Source organism: Toxorhynchites rutilus, chromosome 2, assembly GCF_029784135.1.
Source record: "Toxorhynchites rutilus septentrionalis strain SRP chromosome 2, ASM2978413v1, whole genome shotgun sequence".
NCBI lineage: Eukaryota > Metazoa > Arthropoda > Insecta > Diptera > Culicidae > Toxorhynchites > Toxorhynchites rutilus.
The window spans coordinates 219981792-220009096 of NC_073745.1; the positions used below are offsets into that span (position 1 = coordinate 219981792).

At 36.2% G+C, this 27305-nt stretch overlaps 1 protein-coding gene across 1 annotated transcript in view; it reads right to left on the reverse strand.

Annotated features, from left to right (window-relative positions):
• Positions 1-7388: 7388 nt before the first annotated feature.
• LOC129765467 (neurocalcin homolog) overlaps positions 7389-27305 on the reverse strand; it is a 433786-nt gene continuing 413869 nt past the window's right edge. The window contains exon 5 of the mRNA XM_055765827.1: positions 7389-27302. Within this exon, the coding sequence (XP_055621802.1) occupies positions 27108-27302 (195 nt within the window). The 3' untranslated portion in view covers positions 7389-27107. The remainder of the gene's footprint in view (positions 27303-27305) is intronic.

Here is a 27305-nt window from a genome sequence, read left to right on the forward strand (position 1 = left end):
TTCTGATCATTTAAGTAAATTCTGTGTTTGGCTGTTTAGAGGCTCTTCAATTCCTTCGTGTAGCTCAGGTTCTGCAAAACCCTTTGAAGGAAATCTTACCAACCATGATTTTGTTTACACAGTTTTTTTTAAGAATTCTATTTCTTGTTGAACGCCAAGACAACTCAATTGTAGGTTGAAGATCGTAGGCAAGAACTCGCCCAGAGGTCTCATGGTCGAGCACGGGAGTCTGTTGAAACAGATTTTGTTCCTCCATGGCTTTGAAGGTAGCCAACGATGACTTTTTTCCAATATTTTTTCCACTCAACATCGATGTGAATGATCGTTCTTTCATCACCCGCCACAATTTGCCTCAAAAACGCCGTATTTTCAAGGCAATCCTGCAATTCATTTAATTTTCTTGATTAAATTGTGTGGCACCAATATATTGTAGTAACTTTCGTAATAAAACTTCATCGGATGCTTGCAAAAGGTTTTGGATACCTGTAGTGTGTTTTCTAATTTATTTGACATCTATCAAGAATTATAATTGACCAGCGTCTCGGTTTACCGAGCATCAATGGTATCACCAGCATTATGTTGAAATTGATATGATGAACCTGTATCTGGATCTTGAAGTTGATATATAGGGTTGGGGAAAAAGAAATGTCGCATTTCTGATCGAAATTTGACGCTTTATTTAACATACTTAAAATTATCCAATTTAAGTCAAATATGCGCCGTTTTGTTCGCAAACTTGTTGCCATTTAGAACGCAACTTAACGCAACAAAATGGCGCAGCATATATTTTTTTCAAAACCTCATCGATATTTCGATTCCTTTGACCTGTTTGTATGCATGTTCGAATGTTTGTGGGGTTGTTCCACATTAATAGAAAATTTACCCCGTTCCTATTGACTAATTGATCTGAAATTTGAAAGACACCTTTAGTTCTACTGTCATTATAAAACTGCGTATTCCATGATCTTGAAAAATTCAATTTGGTCGCCGCTATAGAATGGCTAAATGGCTTGACGTTCTCCGTTGACAAAACATAATAAACACCATTAATTTAAGATTGTCGCCTTGTCCGGTCAGAAGACGTACTTCCCATCCGCGTGATGCTCGTTCAGGAACGGCAGCAGGATTTTATCGAGGCACTCTTCTCGATAGATTTGTTGGTTGATTGCCAGACCGCTCGGCTTAAACCAAGGCTTTGAAATGCCTCGGTCGGAAATGGCGATGTACAACATAACCTTTTTTCAAACTTGTGCTTGAACTTGTATTTCACTTCAGGCGGTGTGGATGACTTGTCGCTGGAGTAGTAATTATCATTTCCTGGAATATGCGTTTTGGACAGCGGAAAATAGCTTTCGTCGTCCAGAACGAAAGACGTCCCGCGGTATTTTTTGGTCATCCACCGACACTGTGATTCAACCGTCTCAATCTGCTCCCAGGATACGATATACCGTACTGACAGGTACATTTTCTTCCTTAAAATGTGCCACCGTGAACTTTTTTCCTTGCTGGAAATGCGTTTCGTAGAACCGTACAATGCGTTCGCGGAACACGTACTGTTTCGACGCCATCTTTGCTTTGACTAAATTCAAACTAGCAAAACCAAATACGCCTACTAGGGAGCCCAAAGAGCAATTTTCTTGGAGAAAGAAAATTTAACGTCCTTTTTTTGAGTTGCTGAAAGGTATTCAAAAAGTTCTCATTTTTTTATTTAACACCCGTTAGTTGTTTCATCATGTACCCCACATGATCAAAGGGGCATTTGATTCAGTTTCCATGGAAATTCTCTCAGAGCAACTTCATAATCGTGGACTTTCGCCAATTCTGAATAATTTCCTGTACAATTTACTCTCAGAAAAGCACATGTTTTTCAATCATAATAATAATGAAGGTCCCGCCTCATTCCCCTACATAGGTTTGAGTTGGTCGATTATCTAGTTGATAATTAATTAATACATAACCAGTTTTACAAATAAAAACGAACTGATTTAATTTGCAGATATGAAATCACCTTCTTGTGATATCGGTATTTCACTTAGCTTCGTCTATTCAAAAGTATCTTCGGACATGTTTGTCACAGCAAATCTTTCAGTTCAGTCAAATCTCAAGAAGAAACGCTTGCTGTCCCGTCAAGCTATCCCATAGCATCTTCTGAGTTCACTGTAAACTGACTGCCAAAATTGTCAGACTATTAACTCTTCAGATTAATCGAACATTTGACCCGTTGGATGAATTTCAGGTTGTAGCCTATCCCTTCATTCTGACGGTTGTCTGCTTGATCCTTCAGAAATAGCTATTGAGCCTTCTTTACTTGACAACAGTCGTTCCCTCGATCTTAAACGAACCCCAATCATAGCTGTGCTTCTTTTTAACGAAACTAACATATCCAATTCCACAATAAGAACAAACTCTACCATGTTCCAATCGCTATCACAATTCAGATTTCTTATGGCTGCATTATCGCGCGCATGCTCAAACTTATGTAGACTACTTTCTATTTTCTTTTTTTTTTCTCTTTTCATTTCTATAAACATACAAAAAATCCTTCATTATCATTGGGACGAAGATGGCAATTCATTCTTTCATACACATACACAAACACAATTCGTTAAAAACAACTTCGTTCATTACAATTTAACCATTTATATTACATTTTTGATATGTGAAATACACTGTCGTTTAAAATCCACTAATGTGGTTGCTCTTTTAATGTGCCTAGGCATCGAATTGAAATAAGTTACACCTTTAAAAAATAGGGAGTTCTGTGACACTCTACTTAAGAAGTTAGGCGTTCGTGCGTCGTCTGCATTACTGGTATTATATCTATGAATATCACTTCCTCTTTCAATTCGATCACACAAATATCGAGGCAGCAATCCATTTATAATTTTGAAAACGAACACCATAGTTAAGCGGACTCGCTAGCTAAGGTGGGCGCTTCAGAAGGCACACTTTTTGAAAGGCAAATTGCTTATAACGAATTTTTTCACATTCCTCGTCAGGACACACTCGTTAGTTGGCAGCGCATGTGGAGTGAAGATGAGTTCGGTCGTTGGTTACACACGATTATCCCTAAGGTCTCGACGAGTGCTTGGTTTAAGGGATTGAATGTAGGTCGTGATTTCATTCGCGTGATATCTCGGCTTATGTCCAATCACTACAACCTAAACGCGCATCTTTATCGCATTGGGCTCGCAACAAGCAAACTATGTGATTGTGGCGATGGCTACCACGACATCGAGCATGTTGTCTGGTTGTGTATCCGGTTCCATGCTGCCCGCTCTCAGCTCTCTAGAGCATTGAGGGCACAAGGCTGACAATCGGATATCCCCGTCCGGGATATCTTAGGTAGCCGTGATCCTGATCTTCTGCTTCATCTATACCTGTTCCTCAGAAACGCCGATGTCAACGTTTAATGATGTTTCCTTCGTTGTGTCCCTGTTTCATATCCCTCCTATCCGATCGATAAACTTTTACTTAGTCGCGGCAATACATACACACACTCTTTACAGATGCACGGGCCAAAGGTTGTGCAGTCCACTGATCATTCAACAAGAGCCAAAGGTTGTACCGCTCATGATAACTCTACACGAGCTGATGTTTGCGCCGGCTAGTGATCATTCTATCCTGGATTCCTCGAGTCGAGAAGACGCACCACGCTAGATATGGGGACATACTAGGGGGGCGTTGCTGATTAGTGGTCAGCTGCATCCCAATAGGAATTATTCCGTGTCGGGCACAGGTACAGAGCATTGAAGACAGCAACATCATAATTACGAAAACACTTGTAATACTAACCTCGAGCCAACCGCGAGTAATCGGTTTCATATTACTAACATAGTTATAAGGCAAACATTGTCGAAATATTGAACTCCCGGCCCCGTCAGGTTGACGCCATATGAGCCTTAATAAAAATATATATTTTGGATAAAAAAAAATGTACCCCATAATTTTATTGTAGTCTCATCATTGCCCGAGATTAATGAAGGAACGGATGTGATAACTACTAACTGCTACTTGTCTAATTATTTTCTAGCTTTGAGTACTTAATGTACCATATAACTCAAAAAGTTTTTTTTACTCCTTTTATTCCCTAGTTTTAAGTAAATTATCTGTATCATTGGTGTACTTCTCTACATAAAACCATTCAACTTTCTTCGGAATATTTTGATGATGTACTGTATTCTATTAGTCAAATCATTTCACTTGATACCAATATTGAGGGGATTGCAAAAAATACATAGTCGACCATTTTGTGGCGACGACCTTTTCGAATATATGTGGTTCATAATTTAGTGTATTCTCCAAGTTAAGCCATTCAGCAATTTTTTAGCGGTGGCCAAATTGAATTTTCCGAGATCATGGAATACGTAGTTTTATAATGGCAGTAGAATTAAACGTATGCTCCAAATTTCAGTCAGTGATCAGGAAATTTTCAATTAATGTTGGACAACCCTACAAATACCACCCGTGGCCGAGTGGTTAGCGTCTCATATTATCATGCCGGGTGTTCGGGAGTTCGATTCCCGTTCTGGCCGGGGGATTTTTCATCAGAGAAATTTCCTTCGACTTGAACTGTGGTCACGCGTATTCAAGAGCCTGCCCCTCGGAATACATTCAAGGCGTGTTATTTGGCTTAAGAAATCTCAACTTAGTATCAATAAATGACGCTAGTTAATAAATACGTTGAGACGGCAAAAGTTCCACAGGGAACGTTAACGCCATTCAAGAAGAAGAACCCTACAAATACTCAAACATACATACAAACAGGGAAAGCTAAAAGAAACCATTAAAAAGTAATTGTTTATTTGGGAGCTGCGGCCATCTTGGATTTGGATTTTTAATGATCTACTGTGTTCTACTAGTAAAGCCCTTCCATTTGATACCCATATTGATGGGGTTTTGAAAAAATATATGACGCTATCTTGTGGTGGCGGCTATTTTGGGTTTACATTTTTCATAAATAACTGTGTTCTACTGGTCAAACCCTTTCATTTGATACCCATATTGATGGGGTTCTAATAAAATATGTAATCATCCATTTTGTAGTGGCCGCCATCTTGGATTTGCATTTTCCATAAATAACTGTGTTCTACTAGTCAAGCCTTTTCATTTGATACCCATATTAGCTATTCAATATGGAATTACTATACAAATTATTCAAAATTTCCGAAAATCAAAAATAAAATACTTCGGATAATTGAGTCTAAAATTCCGGATAATCGAGTCCGAACAGTATTAGTTTTTGCTGATCAGTCAAAATAAATTTATGCCATAAACCTGACTGTTTGCAACGTAAGTGTGATCTGATAAATGTAGAATGTAGGTCAAGAAATTCTTGACTGTTTGCTACTATTGACTCATTTTTTCCGGGTAAGGGAGTAAAAAGTGCCCCCAAACCAAATCACTAGCTGTATGGCAAATATTGTAAAGGATATTAAATAAGAAATTTTGGTGGTTTATTTGAACCCCTATGTGGTTTGACGTAGTATCTATAGTGAAAAACGTTCTTTTTCGTTTATTTCACGCCATCCTCAATAGATCCGAGATAAAAATTTGAAAAAAATACTGAATGTGCATCTTACCACGGTGTATCAAGAAAAATTATCAAAAAATTCATATTAAATGTGCTCTTACGGCTTTTCTAGATTGATAAATATCTTCAAGCTGTTTTTTTTCAAATATCTAATAATAAAAATAAAATAATAAAAAAAAATAATACACAGTACAAAAAAATGTTATAGGTTTTCTGGCATTTCGAAATTTTGAAAAAAAAATACAACTTTGAGACCACGAATCCGATTTGTTTTTTTTTCTGTTTTAATCTTTCAATTGAAAACCACGAATACAATAAAATAATCAATTTCAAAAAAATTAAAATAATAATGCAGACGATGAAGAAAATTATTTTTGTGTCACACAATGCTCTTAAAAATTCAGGAAAAATTACGCCACATGTAGAAAAAAGACACATATGAACGCATTTAAATAAAAATTTGAGCAGGAGTGGGTCTTAAAGTTATATTTTTTTTTTCAAAATTTCGAAATGCCAGAAAATCTATAACATTTTTTTGTACTGTGTTTTTTTTTATTTTATTTTTATTATTAGATATTTGAAAAAAAAACAGTTTGAAGATATTTATCAATCTAGAAAAGCCGTAAGAGCACATTTAAATACGAATTAGAGTAGTACTGAATCTCTAAATCCCAAAAAAAAAATTTCAGAATTTAAATATTTTTTTTAGTACTAAAATTTTTAATGAAATTTTTTTTTTTGATAATTTTTCTCGATACACCGTGGTAAGATGTACATTCAGTATTTTTTTAAATTTTTATCTCGGATCTATTGAGGATGGCGTGAAATAAACGAAAAAGAACGTTTTTCACTATAGATCCTACGTCAAACCACATAGGGGTTCAAATAAACCACCAAAATTCCTTATTTAATATCCTTTACAATATTTGCCATACAGCTAGTGATTTGGTTTGGGGGCACTTTTTACTCCCTTACCTAACCACTCTTTGGAAATATAAAAAAAATATTTTTTGATACCGCGCAACACTGAAAAAAATCACACATATCTAGAAAAGCTGTAGAAACACATTTAAATATGAATTAGAGTAGTACTGAATCTCTAAATCTCGAAAAAAAAAATTTCAAAATTTCAATATTTTTTTGGTACTAAAATTTTTGATGAATTTTTTTTTTGATAATTTTTCTTGATACACCGTAGTAAGATGCACATTCAGTATTTTTTTCAAATTTTTATCTCTGATATTTTGAGGATGGCGTGAAATAAACGAAAAAGTACGTTTTTCACTATAGATCCTACGTCAAACCACATAGGGGTTCGACTAAACCGCCAAAAATTTCTTATTTAATATCCTTTACAATATTTGCCATACAACTAGTGATTTGGTTTGGGGGCACTTTTTACTCCCTTACCCGGCCAGGCCCTTTATGAAAGAAAATCATTCACCCCGATGTTTTGAAATTTTCCGCTAAGAATAATCCAAACAAACGATTGAGGAAAACAAAAATTGTCACAACGTTTTAGGACCTTAGCCCCAGTACTGGTTTTAAAAATTATTGGTTATAAAGTTAACCAAACATTGGAAAAAGCTTAAAAACGGACAAACTGTTCGAAATCATATTCAACTGACCAATATGATTACACTTAAGTGTTCAGCATAATTTTAAGTAGGATTTCCCGCACCAATATTGAATGGTTGTGATTCAACGTGAACGAAAAAAAAAACTAGCGATAACACTTTTTATATGCCTTTATTGTTTTTTTTTTGCGTTTATTTTTCTGTCATTTTCTGTCTTTCTCTCTCGGATCCTCAAACGAATGCGCTTCCAGGTATTCTATTATCTGTATCATTTCGACTTTTGTTTTACCACATTACACCCATTCTAGATTGTTTATTTTTCCCAATTCTGTAATTTGCTTTTGTTTCGAAAAAGGTTTAGAGATTGGAGAAGGAATTTTAAATTTCTTTGATATCTAGTTTTGAATCGCTTCATCGATAGTGGTAATCGCCCGTAGAGAAGGGACTGGAAATTTGTGATGTTTTTTTTTGTTGCTCTTATTTACTCTGTCGCTTTCTTCATTATTTTATTCTCGATAATATACTTCTCAATTTGTAAAAGACTTAACACTTTTGTTTTGCAAACAATGAATAAAGTGGTCAACAGTAATTGTTTTTTTTTTGTTTTGTTTGAATTCGTAAATGGGTCTTAAATGTACGAGTTTGGTGTGCGTGCGCAAACTCTCGCGCTAAATGTTGGTAGGTATGTAGGGTTTGTTCTATCGCTACCTTCTCTTCATTTCTATATCAATCTCGATTATAGCGTGAAACGATTTCCAGTGCGTTTTGTAGTGGTTCTATTTTGATTGTTTTACATGAACGTTACCATTTTTGTTGTTGTTTTGTTTAAGCCTATATATTGTTTTCAAAAACCAATTCGCTGCAACTTATTCGCCTATATTTAGTGTTAAATTAAAATTATTATGAGTTTTTTTTTCTTGAGCGCTATTAAATACTGCATGCAATGATCGAAGTAGTTAACTGTTCGTTTGCTTGCCTGTTTTATTTACAGATAACCAATTCTTCAACATGACTATGTCTGGGATATAAAATCATAGATTAAAATGAATCATGGATAGTGTTTTTTTTTTGTCAAAGTTTCATTCTCCTGTGATGAGTGTCCAATCGGGGAAATCAACACTAGACACCCCCGCAAGGGGAGCACAAACTTGTCAACGAAAGAGAATGGTTTAGGACGTAAAATTTCCTGAGCCTTCGTTGATTCGTCCCCAGTTGGGCATTCGTCTCGGGTTTTTTTGGGTTCATTTTGAGTTCCTTCTAAATAGGCCGCACTTTGGAAAGAGAGAATATACTGTGTTTCTATTCTATGCGTATATTGAAATGGTAGATAACGGTAAGTAAGGCTGCAGTTTAATCGAGTGTAGTTACTCTTAATAACGCGCACATTGTAGTCGAGACCAAAATTATTCGCGGGTTAGAGCCAGCAGTTTTCACAGTTTGTTCGATTTTGACTAAGTTTAGCTGGAACTTTTTGCATTCATGTCAACGAAAACATCTCTGTTGTTTCAATTAGTTTTTGCTGGAACGGTTTGCCTTAAGCTCTGCCACCCGGTGTTCATATTCCACAAAAAATGTACCTGCCTCTTCTCTTGTGTCCATTGTTAAGTTGTACTCAAAATCTGTTTTCTACAACGCGGCTAACAACCTCAGTAACTTGATTAATCCCTTTTCATTAGCTACTAAGTCTGATTTTGCATTTTTATTCTCTACTTGAAAAATCTGGAAGAACTGTGCTTAAGAAATTGGTGCAGAAATGTGCAACAATAGTTTCAGAGTATGCGATAGTGAATAAGGGTTCAGCGGGAATAATTTACAATAGGGAAATGGGGGAAAACGAAACGAAAAAACTTGTACTATTCCTAGGTTTCATATGTTGGTATTTGGAATTTCGAGAGTATACTCTTCTACTGATGGCTTGATGACAATGGCACATGCATTATTTTCCTGTTTATTTTTTTAGAGACACTTTTGCCACAAAGGTGCCGATAACCGACGTCACCGACGAGATTTTACGTATCGAACGAGCTCTGATCATCCGTAGAAGGACATCAGTAGAATTCGTTCGCTACTGATTGAACCTAGGGAATTACATGCTATTTTTGATGAGAATCGAAAATTTGGAAAAATGTATCAAGCATTGGTTGTAAAAGTATTACTGGCTTTTCAGCAACTTCTAAAAAAATATGATGTCGATGGAAAACTCTAATCGAGGGAGTGTTGTTGGTACTGGTCTTGTTGTGATTTATTGAGTAAACAAAACTGGATGCCTAAAAAACCTCATTTTTCTAGCTAATTGTGGAATCTACAAAACTCTCCGCTGGAAGACATGACCTCTGATCTCCACGGATTTTGGCAAATATGAGGAATGGGGAGGACGAAGAAATGCAGGCAATCGTGAATTATCATTCCAAACTCCTCTATAAAATATAACAATATAATATTGAAGTTCAACTATACGTCAACATCTCAACATAAATTAAATTCCAATCTTTATCAAGTATCATAGAGTCTGTGCTCATTAGAGATTGGTCGGAAATTGTGGCTACTTCTCCCCGCGATTGAAGTCAGCTAGAGTTGTGCTAATTCTGTAGCGGGGGAAAGTACCTATATCATCTGAGGATTATCGTCCAATCAACTCACTCTCTGCTCTCTTCAAATAGTTCGAGAAATTTATGAAAAATATTATTGATGAAAATTAAATGTCGTTTTCATGACTGTAAAGGCAGTTTTATATTAACAGACACGACACGGCATGTGCCGGCAAATATCTGGTATATTTATATTGTCAAACATAGCGGGTTCTCAGTACGAACGGCGGGCACAGACGGAGCGTAGAAATTTATGTTTGAAGCTGGAAGATAAATTCGCGTTGACGACATTGAGCTTCGTTTCACGAGTTTGGGAAGCGACAATGACAATAATGGATTTTCAGGTAGAATGAACACACTTTCAAAATAAAAATTATGAATGAAAAATAACATTTCCATATCAAACATATATTTTATGTATGTGAAAACTACATTCTTTGCAAGTAGGGAAGAATCTTATACGAAAATTGTGTCTGAAGATAGTTTTTTAAGCTTCCCTCGACGCCACTCAGTATAATGATGCGTTTTAGTGGAAACATCAGGATTTTTTTTTAAACGGTTCAGTAAGGTCCAGTACCAAGTGTTATGAGTAATCAAATAACATATAGTAAAAAATTTCGTTCAAATTTTAAGAATTTCAAACTGCCTTCGGGACTGCTAAACTGATAGAGACACGCCGCACCGATCCAATGACTATTGGATAAGGCCAACATTACTCGACAAAACCGTCGAAAATTATGCACTCCAATAAGGAACAATCATTACCTTGTAGCTGCGGTTTGATACACGCTCCGACACCTTCTTGAATGGCGTTGATGTTCCCTGTGGAACTTTTGCCGTCTCAACGTATGCATTAACTAGCGTCATTTATTAATACTTAGTTGAGATTTCTTAAGCGAAATAACACGCCTTGAATGTATTCCGAGGGGCAAGCTCTAGAATACGCGTGACCACAGTGCAAGTCGAAGGAAATTTCTTTGACGTAAAATCCCCCGGCCAGAACGGGAATCGAACCCGAACACCCGGCATGATAATGTGAGACGCTAACCACTCGGCCACGGCACCTATCGGTTCCGAGAAAATATTCTTTTTTTTATGCATTTTACTGAAACGTGTTGTGTGACCGGATCGAATAATTCATCCACGGAAATCTATTCTACTCGTCTCTTCTGCAGAGCTGCAAATCCATCACCGTCAATGTCACAAACAGTGTTGCCACATTTTAATCTGTAAAAGAGGGGTTTAAAATCTTTCTCATCTGTACTTTTTCGTCCAAAAATCTGTATCATCGAAAATATTCGTTGTAGAAATTTAGCATGAAAAAATACTCATTTATTTACTACAAATACTACATTTACATTTGCAAGTCCTTCGTGTGTTTTATAATGCTTATACATAGTTTTTTGAATCTAATTGCGTACTATCACGAATTAAAATTAAAAAAAAACACTCCAAACGATACTGCGACGTAAAAGTCGTTATGTACCTTAATGTTGCTTTGTACGAATGTAAGAAATTTCACATGCGGAAAAAAATCTGAACTCTGTATCGTGCAGAGTTTGTATAAAAAAAAAGGAAAAAATCTGTACCGTTTGACATTACATCCGGTGTGCCCCAAGGCAGTCATCTGGGCCCGCTTATATTTGTACTGTTCGTCAACGATCTCTGCCACACCATAAGTTCTCCAAAGGTGATGTTCGCCGACGACTTGAAATTCTACCGGGTAGACTCATCATTAGTTGAATGTCAGGCTATCCAAAATGACATCGAGGCATTACTAATCTGATGTAAACTAAACGGAATGGACGTCAATATTCGAAAATGTAACGCAATTTCTTTCTGTCGGACAAGGAGCGCCATAAACTATGACTATAAAATCTCAACAACCAGTATCGTCAGAGTCAGCACTGTTAAGGATCTCGGTGTGCTACTCGACAGTAAGTTAAATATTGCTCAGCACATATCAGCAACAACAGCCAAAGGGTTTGTGAAACGGAACACGCAGCAGTTTAGAGATATCTATTGCTCGAAGTCACTTTTTTGTGCGCTTGTACGCAATGTACTTGAATATGGCGTGCTCGTCTGGGCGCCATACCATACCGTACAGACAAACCAAGTCGAGAGAATTCAACGGAACTTTCTTCGTTATGCGCTTCGTTTGCTACCGTGGAATGATCCTGTCCGACTGCCACCGTACGAGCAACGGTGTGACGGATTCTGTTGCAGCGGCTCTTTATTGACGTAGGACTACGTCTAACCGGAAGATATAGGGGGTGAAATGGAAATCTAGGCATTGAACAAGTAGGAAAAAATGCAAGATTTTCAACCCTTATAACTCGAACATTTCTCAATAGATCGCAAAGGTGTTTGCATCAATTGATAGGAAATATATCTACGCATCTATCATAACGAATAACATTTCATTTTTCTTGAGATAAATAATTGAATAATTGTGAAATATCAAGCATTGTCAAAATGCACTATGTGCCCATTTTTGATTGGTCCATTTTGTGCTGCTCAAATCGTACCGACCAAAATGGGCAACCAGAGCAGCAGCGAAATAGAATGAAGCACGATTGGAAAGGAAAAAGAAAAAAATGAACGAAACATTGGTCGCAGTCTCACATATGCGTAATTCTCGAGCCAGCCAGTCAGCTTAAAAATCCCCGCTCCGCTGCCGTAACGATCACATTCTTTGTGTGGACACCGACTGGACAACATCGTTGCTGGACGAGCTGGACGGCGAGGGATCGAGTGCCTTTCTCAAGGCAAGAGGGCGGAGGTGGTCGCGCTGGAGTAGAGTAATAGAGTAGAGTAGAGTTTTCAAAGGGCCTTTCTCAAGGCTAGAGACGAATGAACTGCAAAAGTTTAAAGTCTCTGTAATACAAGACCTTCCTTCCTTCCTTCCGTAACGATCATTCTCATTCAAACCGTACACCACATCGGTTCGCATCACAACACATCAACAAACCAACCCAAGAGCCATGTCTGAACATGGTAAAGGAGGAAAAGTGAAGGGAAAGGACAAAATCCCGCTCGAAACGTGTCGATCTGGAGTTCCCCGCAAGGGTAGTTAGGCCGAGCGCGTTAGTATCAGTGTACCAGTCCACCTAGCCGGCGTTATATAGTTTCGGCCGCCGAAGTGATCGAGTTAGCTGGCAAAGCTGCTCGCGACTATAAGAAAACCCGCATTCGGAACAGAACACATTCGGTTCGGTGGACATCAAGATAACAGGCAGTTGCAGCGAGTGGCGAGTGGCAAACGCAATCGCAATACGGCATCAGGTAGCAGAAGAAAAAAGACAATTAGTTCTTTATACAAACTGCTTTGGTGGTAAATCCACAACAAGGCGGCATCGAGGGCGTTCGAAATGGGTTTTTTTCAAAACCACGAGTACTAAGTTTTCTAAATTGGAACCATTCCATAAAACAAGGCGCTTTTCAGGGCCATTAAACCTTCCAAAAAAGAGTTTAGGAAATACAGTTCAATGCTTTCTAAAACATTATCCAAAATAATAATAAAACACAAATCGATTTTTTCATCATTTGTTTTCCAGGATCTGATGAGTATGTGAATTTGGCAGTTGTTCTGAGCTTATTGATAGTTGGGGACTTTCCTGATTATTCAATTTTCACCAATTCTTAAATTGTTTCCAGATTGAAAGTACAGTAATTTACAATTAGTTCGACATTTAGCTAATTGGACGGACATTTAATGCGACTTATTTAGTTGGACATTTTTGTAAACATAGAGATCCAAATTATGACCCCACATTGCAAGTCGACACTGTACCACTGTCATCGCAAATGTTCAATTACAGGTTAAAATCGCCTCCAATGCGACACTGAGTGGTGCTTCGGCACGTCGCATTGAATGTAATTTACTGTACATCATGTCACAAAGCTGGATGGGAAGAAATTTTCCAACTGTGAAAGCTGTGGCGAGTGGCAAACGCAATAGCTAAACAGGAAGGTTTAACCGAACAAGATGGGAATATCGAGTGATAACAAAAACACAACACCAAAGGTTCTTTTCAGAACCATCAACATATTCATAAAGAGTAAACAGTAAACTAATCCATTTTTCAGGTAGATAGGTAGGTATTCACGTAGGAGAAGAAAATAAAACAATATATTTGAAATATATATTTAACAAAAGCTGTGCCCTTTGTATAGTCCTACGTCACTCTGGTTATGTCCCCGACATTACCCACCCGTCTTTTTTCGACATTCTTAACGACAACGTGGACTGTTCAGTGCTATTGGAAAACATAAACTTCAACGTTCCGGCTAGAACAACGCTGCGTTCAATTTTCATTCGTCTACCTGTGTGTCGTTCTAATTTTGGACAGAACAACCCGTTTTATGTTTGTTTTCGTAGTTTTAACGAAGTGTTTGTAAATTTTGATTTTATAATATCTAAGAATGATTTTAAAAATAGGATGAGTTAAACTGTCTGTACGACCCATTCGAAGACAAGTAATGATAATAATAATATAATATGCAATCCACTTGTTCACCACTTCAGATATTATTTTATAATGCATCGAAATTTTTATAATAGATTATGTTCTTCGTTAAAAAATAACTTGATGATCGTCCTTTTACGTTTGATATGATGCCTAAGACTACCAAATATGCGAACGGAAGAATAGTCAAATGATCATTGTATTTTACATTTCCCTCTGACATTATTGCACATCTCACGTTTACGTAGTTCTCGAACCGCAAAAGTTCCTTCACCTCTAGTATATGAAATGACGATTTTCCCAGGCTTCTCAGTTTAAAAGTACGTTTTAGGGAAACATTCCGGTCTGCACAACGACAAGTGAGTACAAAAGTACTCAACACCAAAAAATACCCCCGACTTGCATGTTTCGACAAAGTGGATTCCCCCAGGCACATTGATTTTGAAGTCCGTGTTAAGTGCTCGGTGGGAACAAAAATGCCCCCGACTTGCATGTATATTTGCAAAGAGGATTTCCACAGGTACATCGATTTTGAAGTCTGTGTTGGGGAATCCTTGACATTTTACAGTTATTCAATTGTTCATCTCATGAAAAATAACATTTTATAAATTGTGATAGACGCGTAGAAATATTTCCTATCAATTGTTCCAAACATCCTTCCAATCTGTTAAGAAATGTTCGAGTTAAAAGAATTCGAAATACGGGTAGGGTTAGCACACGAATCGGCAGAACAAATGTATGGGAAAAATGAAATTCTTCCAGTTTACATGAATTTAAACCGTTTAGAGATTAGCGAATTGTATTGTATAGCATATCAGACAAATCATAGAGAATTTCCGACTCGATTGGTTTGCAAATCCTAAGAATTCGCTCACAGTGAAAATAGTTATTAACGTTAACAGTTTCCAGTTAATGGAGATGATTCTTATTCGTTTCCAGTTATTTTCGTTGGAGAACATTTATCGCTAACTTGGGCAAATACCTAATTTTTCGACAATGATGTTTTCATTTCTTAATAAGAGTTAAAATATTTTGAAAACTTTTCAACCGAATTTTGCCTTTTGAACGTTTGCGCATTAAGGGGCATTTGTCTTTTGTTACTTATCGTCACATAAAGAGAACGTGGTCAAAAACGGTATTTTTAACATTACGTAGTTTGTATATCGCCCATGAATTCAGCGAGGAGTCCTAGTGAACGGAATGATCGAGTTCGCAAAAGAAGTTTCCAATGTTCAGCATTTGAATGGCGGCCAAACTGAAGCTGTCGAACCTTTCGATTTGCGGAAGCGGTTAGAAACTTCCAGCATGGAAAACAGGCTTAATCGTAAATTATTATTGATTTAGACACGTTGTATTGGCCTCTGGAGCCAAGAACCGATAGTCGAGCGCTCAGCGCTCATTTGATGTTAATTATTGATTGATATCGATTTTGGGAAATCCGGTTAAATAAACGTAAACCAGAGTATAACAATTATTTATAATATCATAGATTTACCCAAAAACGAATGAACATTAATGCAGTGCTTAGGTCCATGTTCTTCCATCACTCTCTAGTTACGGCGTGCCACGGTTCTTGTTTTTTTTCTCCCAGGAAAATAATGCAAATATACTTGTGCGTCCATTTCCTATTGCTGTTGACCATAACGACAATGATGGTATATTGGTTCGGTGTTATGAACTTTCTTCTACTCTCTGCGGCGCGGAATGGGGGAGATGATACTCTATTTTGTTACCTCCATCTGACCCACCTAAATTCAATAACTTGATTTATTATCTTATACTCGACAATTGATATATTTAATATGCACTATGTGTTTACTTCCAAAAAGTACTATCTAAGTCATGATTTCATCCTTCTCCTCTTTCCGTGTTCCGATCGCTTCCGTGGCTTCGCGAAATGTGACATGATCAATATAATGTGTGTTTAGTAATGACTTAACAGTATGATTAATGGACTCGCGAAAATGTTTTCTTTTTTTGTTTTTGTTTTACAATATGTTTCTGAATGCTTTTTCAATGTTATTCCACTCTTTCTCTTCGTTTCTCTTCTATCTGTCAATGATCAAGAGGTACATTCAATTGAATTACACGAATTTTCTGTTGTTCTCTTTTTGTATTGGTATGTGATTTCATAACTTCATTTCATTCCGGAATAAAATGACGACTGCGAGAATAGTTTGCCGTTTTAGCTATCCAGTTTTCCGTTCATTGAACTAGCTGAATTCGAGAACATTCCATCATTCATTTGTTTCGTCTTATTTCCCGGTATGAGATCACTAATATTCGGTGATGTATGACAACCCCTAAAATAAACCTTTTTTCCATCTCTCAGGTGTACGAACGCTCTGTCACTTTCATCTTAATCATTTTGAACTGAATAAAATGAGACAATCATATTCAAAGCAACTGAAACGAACGAATTGCTGTTCCTTTGGGCGATTGAACGAAGAAAAATTGTGAAAGGATGGTTCTCAATCAGGACAATCATCGATTTGAGAAATAGACATTTTCATATGAGGAAATGTTACGAAATGAATCGTAATATTAATTGCGACAGAGACAAATTCGATTTGCTAGTTAAACTTTCTGATATAAGAAAAAAAACCATGCAAAACTGTTTGCGTTTTCATCAAAATCAAATCGGAATAATGTGTTTTATTTTTATTCTGAGAGTGAAATTTAGAGCCCGCAACAGAGATGATTTCTTGCGTCCCAATTCTAAATCCAATATTAAATGAACGATGAAATAAATAAGACGAATTTCAGGTCAACTTAGGACAACGACTTAGAAGTTGGCAGCGCCATCTTAGATTGCAGTGAAAGGTTGTGGGTGTGAAAGCATTGGTCATTTAAACAACTTTGCATACTTGAAATTTCCAAAAAATAATTCTACTTTTTGAAAAGGGCCAAATTTTTTTTTCCTAATTTTTGATAAACATTTCTATCTCAAAAGATTTAATTTTAACAAAATTTAATTTGTTTAAATTTATGGAAATTGTTTAAATTTTCATAAAAAAATAATAAACAAGTACGCTTACAAAATTCAGAGCATAAAGTTTAAGAAAATTTTCAGTCTTCCATCAAAAAATATCAAACTTTTTTTTTAATTTCATAAAAAGAAAAATTCTAGAAAAATACTGATTTTTCTCAAACAATTTTTTTAATTCTGGACACGTCACGCATATATCAGAAGAAGGGTACTGTTTCAAAGAGAGATTTTCCTTAGCAACCATTTTTTTATGTTTTCTTTGAAAAAAATACAATTAAGTTCTTTAGTAACATTTATGTATGCATATCACGATTGACATATTCTACACTTTTTTTCTATTTAGAAACATGTCAAGAACATGCCAAACGTGAGAATTTACACACAAAATTGTTACGAGTATAACATTATTTTTCAGATGCCTGCATACAAAAATACCAAAGAAACCATAAAAAATAGAAAGTTAACAAAAGTTCATATTTTTCAAAACTTTCAAAACTCCGAATGTAACACCGAGGAACAAGCAATACACCAACAAAAACATGTGCTACACGAGCTGCAATATCAGCAATCTATAGTTGGCCAGAAATTGCAACGATATTCTGAGAACGCGTCAAAATCAGCATAATCGACAGCGAACGTAGGACCCAGTCAAACGAAACAGGATACCTTCTCAAGGCTGGTTTAGAGCTCCCTTTAACGTGAACTTGAACAGTTGGTGAAATAGTACGATCATTTCACGGTGAACCACGTTGCGGCCAAACAACTCAGAAAACCGTGGCGAACAGAATGTTCTTGTTCACGTTCACGTTCATATTAAACGTTCGCTAGTAAACGTGAAGTAGATAAACATCGAGCTTAAATAAACTAATTTTGATAAAATATACAGCTGTTCACAAAGTAACCCGAAGCAACAAAGTTGTTCGATCCGTGCAGAGATCCGATTGAATAAAATTACATCTGTGTGGAAAATTTTACAGAAAACTTGTTTAAGTTGTTAAGTTGTTTAACATATCCTTTTACAGTTCACGGCGAAATAATTTTCAGAATGCCTTGGGGCATTCTAACGTGAACATGAACAGGGAAATATTTTGACGTCTATATTCACCACTGTTTTCACGTTCATGTTCACCGAAGCCGGCGAACTATCGTGAATTCACCAACATCTCGATTCCACGGTGAAAATTTAGAATTTAAAAATTTAGAAATTATCAATTAATCAATTTTTATCAATATGAATTGTGTTGAAATATGTTCTTCAACTAGTAAATGTTCCTTCTTATCATTTAAAGATGTTTTCCTCGCGTTTTATATATGATGACTGATGAACTATTAACAAAGAAGTGTTTGTTCACGTTCACGGGAGCTCTAAACCAACCTTCACCGTGGAATGCCGCGCATGGACAAAAATTACCGATAAGCAGAAATTCATTAGGTAGGAACAATTCAAGACACAATAAAATCAGTTCTAGTTCGTTCGTTCAAGTGTGCAGTTAGTGTTTGATTATTTTTTTAATCCGAATCTAAGTAATCTAAGTTTTAATCCGAATATACAGTGATATGCATAAAAAGCCCACCTTGCATATTTAAAAACTTTTCTCAGTTTCTGGACCATTTCAAACAACTACCGTAATTTCATAGAATTGTATATTAACTATTACTCTTCCAAGTAATTAACAAATTTCATTAGTTTTGTTAGATTTTGTTCATTCCTTACATGACTTCTTCAATGTGTGCAAATATGCGTTCACAAAAAGAAAAGCCCAACCCAAAAAAAAAAATATTAAAATCATTCAAAACCTTTGAGTATTCCTTCGTTTCCACATGTTATGACAGCTAGGGTTGTGCGATATTATCTATAAAATTTCAGTGATTCAATTGACGCGATATAAACAACGTGTTGTTTACGATGATACATAAAAGTCGATTGTTGTTGTTTACACGAAGAGTTTTTAACAAAATCAAAATGGGTGGAAAGAAAAACAACATGCAAGTCTGAAATATTGTTGTTCAGGATCATTTGCAGCAAATTTCACAGCGGAAGATTACAGAAAAGTTCGGAATCAGCCGGGGAGCAGTCCGTGAAATTGTGCACTAGCACAAAGCTTACGGTTCGATTGCTGGCAGATCCGGAATAGGTCAACTTCTGGGAAAACGTACTTTGGTCTGACGAACCAAAAATTGAGCTTTTCAACAAGAAGCGGCACGAAAAAGTGTTTCGGAAGGCTGATGAAGGATTGCAGGAACGTCATTTGCAGGCTACAGTCAAACACGGAGGAGGCAATGTAATGGTGTGGGAATGCTTTTCCTGGGCTGGTGTTGGAAATCTGATGCGAATTCACGGAATCATTACAGCAGATATCTACATTGACATCATTAAGGAATCACTTCGAAAAACTGACCTACGAAAAAGCTTCGTTTTCCAAACCGGACAACGACCAGAAGCATTCTTCTAAAGATACCAAAGCCTATTTACGTTCACGCAAAATAAAACCCCTTGAATGGCCACCACAAAGTCCTCATCTCAACCTGATCGAGAACCTGTGGGCCATTGAGATAGAGAGCCTTATTCCCGTATCCACTTACACTTACGTTCCCACTACGCTTACATCTCACTTCACTTTTATGCACCTATTCCCGTTTCTACCGATCGTGTAGTGCAAAAATGAACTTCGTGTAGAAAGTGGAGTGGATACCAAAATGACTCTGTGTTCATTTCCAATGTCGTTTCTGAGAGAAACGTCAGTTGTATTTTGTTTTGTTTATCCTCGAGTTGTGTCGATACACCCAGAAAATGGATTACTAAAAAAACCTCCAAATCTTTTGTAATACAAACATTAGTAGAATGCCCATATTTTCTTTGAAAATTACCAATCATTTGTAAAAAGAGTTTCAGATGCAATACACATCCCTACCAACGATTGTTTCATTCTACTTCGCGGTATTAGTAACTTTTACGATTGTCATTACTGGCAACCGCGAAGAAAATGTAAATATAAAATTTTTAGCTTAATTACCGAGTTGTTAATTGAGTTGAACGGTACTACTTTTCGGTATTGATTTCTTCACAGAAGAAGGTCGGGTTAACCCAGATTCGGGACAGGTAAGTAATATTCTTGAAAATCAATACAATTTATGTTCATTAATTAATATTGATACATATTGGATAGCAATGGCTCGTACTCGTCTGCTGCGGGAGAATACGAAGATATTACTTCAAAAATAAGGAATTTGCGTACTTCGAGACACAAAAACGAGCCCTGTCGAGTCCTAGTTCTACCTTTATGCTGTTGGATTTGGTCAAGGACAACTTCATAAACGTTTTGCAGACGATTGTGATCGGTGGTTCGATCAATTGGATGTTTTCCGGATTCGTCACGACGGAGGTTCCGTATCCACTGTCGCGTCAAGTCAATGTTGCAACGGGACATAGAGCTGGCCTCACTTAATGCCGCCTGGGTTTCGTCAGCTCCGTGATATTTCCCGAATGTGTTTGACTGAGAAGTAGGGGAACCCGGGGCAAGAGTGCCCATCTGATTATTTTGCCTATTTCCATTTTTTACAATTATTTAACTAACAGAACTTTGTTGTATACAGATACTGCATATATCTCACATATTATCAGCCAGAACCTTAAATATTTTTTATTGGAAAACAGATAAATACTAACTGAGCTTCTTACAACTGCAATCTATATAAGAACGCACAGGCGCAAATTAACGAAATACCCTCAGTTTCTATATGTTTCCATGACTCCAGGCCGGAGAAGATTGGCTTGCCGGTTTTCGTGAACGCCACCAGAACTTGAGTTTGCGTTCTTTGGAACCACCGTGAATTTCACAGTGCTTTTTTCATCAAAAATTATATTTTTATAAGAATGGCACTCTTGCCCCGTACTGGAAAAGTACAAGCCAAAACATCATTTTTGTGAATGAAACATTTTCATAGTAAACATAACTTTTGAACAATTTGATGCATAGCTACACCTAAATAGGAGTATAAATGAACAAACCAGCAAAAAAACTAAAAAAAAAATATAACAAAAGAGCATTCAAAAAACGCTTATTAGCTTAAGGTGGCACTCTTGCCCCAGGTTCCCCTAATTACACGCTGGTCCTGGGAGAGGATAATGGTGAGGATTGAGTAGTCTGTTGTAGCTATTTGTAGTAATAATTGTGTATTTTTCCTTATATGTAGCCGTGGATCAGACCCAATCGGTGCAGGATCAGATGTCGATAGTTTAGATAGTTCAATAAATAATTTAAATAGTGTAGATAGTTCAATAAATGAATAAAGATGCACACAAAAGCTCAATAAATTCATAACAATATATGCATGAAGGTTGGGTTAACATAACTTGTTTAGGGTATATGTTAAGCCAACGTTGAACCGACTGCTTATACTGGGTTAAACTGGCCGATTTGACATTTGTTTATCATTGTTATCGCGTAATATGTACGAAGAATTCGTATTGCAAAAATTTACTAAATATTGGTAATATTTACCAAAAAGCTCGTCATATATACCAACTTTTCGGGAGAGTGAATGATCGGCGATTATGATGAGCACGAGGAATCGCTCTGTTCACACGAACGAGAGCGTGAAGTGTAAACCAGAATAACATCGGTGGATGAACTAGTTGTATTCATAATTAATTCTACCAAATGTTTACAGTGGCGTGTAATCCGGAATAAGTTTGTACTCACTCCACATTGTTTTCAGGTGTAGTGTATACGGGAATAAGGACCATGTTTGGTTTAAGTTTTATGAATTGAATTCAGATAAATATGATGGAAATACAATGAAAAATGTTGTTTTTTCTAATGAAGACTCATAGAATTGCTGATTTTACTTAACAAAATTGTTTTTTATACAAACAAAATTCAAAAAATCGTTATCTTACGCTGTTTTTAATACAATGTAAACAACACTTTGTTTATGCTTCAATATCGATTGCTAACAATATCGCACAACTCTAACTGTCATAACATGAAGAAACGAGCTACTCAAAGGTTTTAAGTGGTTTTAATATCTTTTTTTGGGGATGAGCTCGTATTTTTGTCAACGCATATTTGTCATGTAAGGGAGTAAACAAAATCTAACAAAAATGACAAAACAGGTTCATTACTGGAAAGACTAATAGTTAACAAACAACTCTATAAAATTGCAGCAGTAGTTTTTGATAAAATAGTCCAGTAATTGAAAAAAGTTTTTAAACATCCAAGGCGGGCTTTTCTATGCCTATCACTGTAAATGGATTTATGTCTGTCTGTCTGTTCCTCATAGGCTTGGGGGGGCGTCACATACAAATGGAACACATATTTCAACCAAACATTACAAACGAAAATTTTCGGAAAACTGGAGGAAAATGGTATAATTCGTAAAATTGAATTTCCATTTTTTTTCTACAATTCCATCGTAACGTGGTTCGTCTATTTGAATTACGCTAACGAAATGGATCTTTGTTCGAAAATAGAAATGAATTTTCAGGTGAAAAAACGCACTCCAATGTATTATATCCATACAAATAAAAATGGATCGCCAAATGTTTTGGCAAGCACCAAACACGAGGAAGGAATCGTCCGTTTTTAGCTGTCTTTATTTTGTTGTATTTGTCAAACATGTATTCCGTGTAACGGATAAACATGTTTTTTGCTAGTGATTAAAGATTCTTGAACGAGAATTGTGTCTGAAAACAATTTTATATTATAACTAGCTGACCCGACGAACTTCATCCCGTCCAAAATAGTTTCTTTGATTTGAATACTTTCTAACATCCACGTTTTCTTACTAAGTGAACGTTAGTGAGTCCAATCACTGAATTCTTCTTTGATTGATTACCCTTTGACCCTTTACAATTTCATTTTACTATAAATTGTCTAGTACTTCTAAAAAAAATCGTCCTTATAATATAAAATTATTTTCAGACACAATTCTCGTTCAAGATTATTCAAGCATTTGGAAATAACATGTTTCTCCGTTGCATGGAATACATGTTTGATACAGAGAATATTACAAAATAAAGACAGCTCAAATCGGACCATTCCTTCCACGGGTTTTGCGCTTACCAACACATTTGGTCTCCCATTTTTGTTTATATAGATAGAAGATATAGTAATACGTTATTCCGTCTGAAAATCCTTTTCCTCTTTCGAACAAAAATCAATTTCGTTAGCGCCAACATCAAATGGACTAACAATGCTTAGCTAATTGTAGAACATATGGGAATTCAATTTTCCGATTTGGTTCCTATATTGATCTACGGGAAGAGACGAATACAACGAAATATAGATGACTCAAATTGAACCATTCCTTCCTCGGGTTTTGCGCTTACCAACACATTTGGCCTTCCATTATTATTTATAGATATAAGATATGGAAACGCGTTATTTCGCCTGAAAATCCATATCCATTTACGAACAAAGATCAATTTCGATAGCGCAAATATCGAATGGTTATTATGATGTAATTTTCGAACATGTGGGAATTTAATTTTCCGAATTTTCCGACCTTCTTCAGGATTTTCCGAAAATTTTCCGATTTTTCTCTCCACTATATTGATCTACGGGAAGAGACGACTACAACAAAATAAAGAAGGCTAAAATCGGACCATCCCTTCTTCGGGTTTTCCGCTTACCAACAGATTTTGCCTTACATTTTTATTTATATAGATGACGAGTTTTGGTAGAAGTACTAGGAAATGCATAGTACAAGTAAATTGTAAAGGGTTCAAGGGTAATCAATCAATGAAGAGTTCTGCGATTGGACTAACGAACGTTCGCGAGTGAGAAAACGTGAGTTTTTGAAAGTATTCATATAAAAAAAAAAACAATTTAGAGCGGAATTAAGTTCACTGGGTCAGCTAGTGAAATCTAAAACCTTGTCGAATACACTAGATCACTATCTTGACTTTGATCAAAATTAGGATTTGCTTTTTTTTTATTTTCGAAGAATTATGAATAATTTGTTGTTAGGAAATATATATATTTTTACATATTTTTTTTAATTAAAAAAAATGTTTTCGAGAAAAATCAATTTCAATTTTTAAAGAAACTTCTTTTAGTGTAATTTTTTCATATTTTTTATGAAAATTTCTTCATTTTCATTTTTGACCAAAGTTTTGTAGGTGTTAAAATTTTTAAATTGGAAATTTTTGTAAATTTTTTTTTTTAAAACTATCTTTTCTCACATAGTATTCTAATACTTTTTTGAAGATTTTAAATATGCAAAGTTGCTCAAATGACCAATGTCTTTACACCCACAAAGTTTCACTGCAATCTGAGGCCCTCATGAAAAACTCATTGAACACCACCCAATAACATTCGCAAAAATGCCTAAACAGCCAACACGAAGTTGAACACTATTGACGAATTTACGCGAAGCTGAATCAGCTCATGCGACACCTACATTAGAGCTAAGAACCACAAAAGTGATGATGTTTGTTTACTCTACGCACTATAAAGCAAGATTCAGTCATGATTATTCATGTTATCGCTTTTTAGATTGATTTCAACCATTAAATGTCGTATGTATACGGTAAGAAAAAAAAAACTTAAGTTGCAACACTTATACCAAGCTATTCTTCATAATATATATACCACATTGTAAACTGATGATTTTTTAACCTTTTTGGCGTGGAAAGAATACTTAAATCCGGGAAATTTGAAGAAAAATTCGGATTTTTCTAACAATTTAAACAAATTTCATATCAAAAAAACAAAACATCATCATTTCACTCGCTGCGCCATCTGGTTGCAAATCTAACGCAAATTCGTAAATCGACCATTTTTGAGCTGATTTCTTTCCAAAGGTGTGATACACACCAACATAAACAGTATAAAATAAAATGAAAAATAAAATTTATTCAAAAGGCTGTACAAACTTGACTTAGCATTAAAGATCTGTGTTTCAACTGTTTTTTTCCTCCTCTATCTTTCCTTTTATGCTTCCTATGTGTTAATGGAAAACAACAAAACAAAAACGAAAGAGCGAAGTGAGAGTTTAAATGACTCTGTGTTGACTCTGATCGGCGAGTGATTAAAATAGTGTTAGTAACAGCATATTTGCAAGAAGTTAGAAAAAAAATTAAAGCAACGAAACCCAGCGTTTTATTGAATAAATCCGAAGATTCGTTGGGATTCGCTTGAAGAACTAATTAAATGACTATGTGTGTCTGTGTGTGTTTTCAGATGCGATGAATGGACATGAAAAATAAATAGGCAAAAATGTTTATAAAAATACAATAATTCATCAAACCAGAATAAAAAATCCTAACAAGTGATCCTGCGTGCGTTGTCTTAACCGGGTTCCACAATGATTTCTTGGTTTGTTTGTTTGTTTGTTTTAAACACTAGTTTAAAGTTTAGCACACTCACACATATTTTGCTTAAATTAAAACTGTAACAATTTCAATCTTTCCGTCTCACGCCGGTAAAACCTTTTATTTCTATCGTCGTCAGTTCAATTCATCATTTTTCCGCCACTCCCTCCTCTTTTTTCTCATCGCGTCTCGGTGGAATATTATTACATTCTTATTCAATTCCGTCGATCTCGCGTACAATTTGATTATCCTTGTGTGTATGTGTGTGTGTGTACCTCTATCCCTTGGTACATTTCAAATTGTCCGCATTTTGTTTGCTGTTTTCGTCGTTTAGGCAGAATGCTAATGTGAATTCGCGGAGGCAGCGAAAAATTCACTTTTACTGGGTATTTTGTTTTTTTTTCTCTCTTATCTCTTCGCTTTACATCATTAGGCCCGAAAAATTGTTTTCAATTTAACTTCACTTTTCAATTTTAATCTCTGACAAACAAGTGGGCAAATGAAAAGCTTCACCAGCAACAACAACAACAACAACAAACACTTTCGGTCGGGCAGAGAAAATCTATGCTCTGGAGTCTGAGTCGAACAATTGTTGATTAAGAATGGCACGAAAAAAAAGCTCGAAGAGATAAAACGTCGTCACGAATGAAAGTGCCGAGATAAGAAGAGTTAAACTGTGATTAGTATTCTCCTACCCGAGCGAAAAGATCCTTCTGGTGTGGGAGCGTTTCTTTTATGAGACAGGTTGACATGTTGCTGGGAAGCTTTTCAATCGATATTTTTCATTGATATTCCTTTGGACTTTAGAAGGGCTAGCCGGAAGATAGAATCACACTTTTTACTTTTTACATTTCCGGGTCCGGATTGTGATCGCCATTGGTTCGACTTTGAGGGAAGAGGTACAATAGCATCGAGGGCAATAACCAACAGCAGTTAGAGATTAATTTGGGTAGGCTCGAAACGTCAATCGTCAGAAGCAACTATCATGATTCGATAAGGAACTGAAACGTTACATTAAGACTACTGCTTCTTGGATGCCATAAAATGAAATAAACATATACAGAAACAAAAATATCATGTGATGAAGTTGGCTAATAATGGATGAGAATATCACTCGAAAGTAAGAACTGCGCGAAAAGCGATGAAAGGAAATATCAATTCAAAAAATATTTACATTTAAACTCGCGTATCTAAAAATTTGCAGCAAAGTTCAACGGTTGCTTACTTTTAACTTACTGGTATTTATTTGTTTGTGTTTATCTTTGTGATACTCATTTGTTTTGTTTTTAACATTTTGTAATTTTTTGCTTCAATTTGTAAATAATAAACTGTGATTTGTAATAAATATTGTTATATAATAGGAAAAAATTATGTTTATTATTAGGTTTCATGTTATCAAAGTTACTTTTAGCATGTTGCAGATTTTGCCTTTGTTCGCAGCAGAGGTTCTGGCGGCAGTTTTTTTTGCCGTCGCCGCCCGATCTCGCAGTTCTTTTACTTGTTAGCCAATCATCATTACTAGTGGTAATAGTAGAGATAGTAATAGTAGTGATGGTGGTGGTTGTGGTAGTGGATCGACGCCGACGCCTACAGTGGCAGCGGCGTCGACGCCAGAGAAGTAATTTTGGAATTGCTCACTGCGCCTGCGGATCACATTGCAACAGCCGTACGATCGACGGATCACTTTTCGCTCCCTCGATGAATTCCTCCAGACTGAGCTTGCCGTCCTTGTTGCGGTCCATCTGGCGGAAGATTTTGTCCGTCCGCTTCTCCGGTGTGCTCTCGTCCTCCGGCATCTTCATCACCGAGCCGACCATCTTGTAAATAGCCTA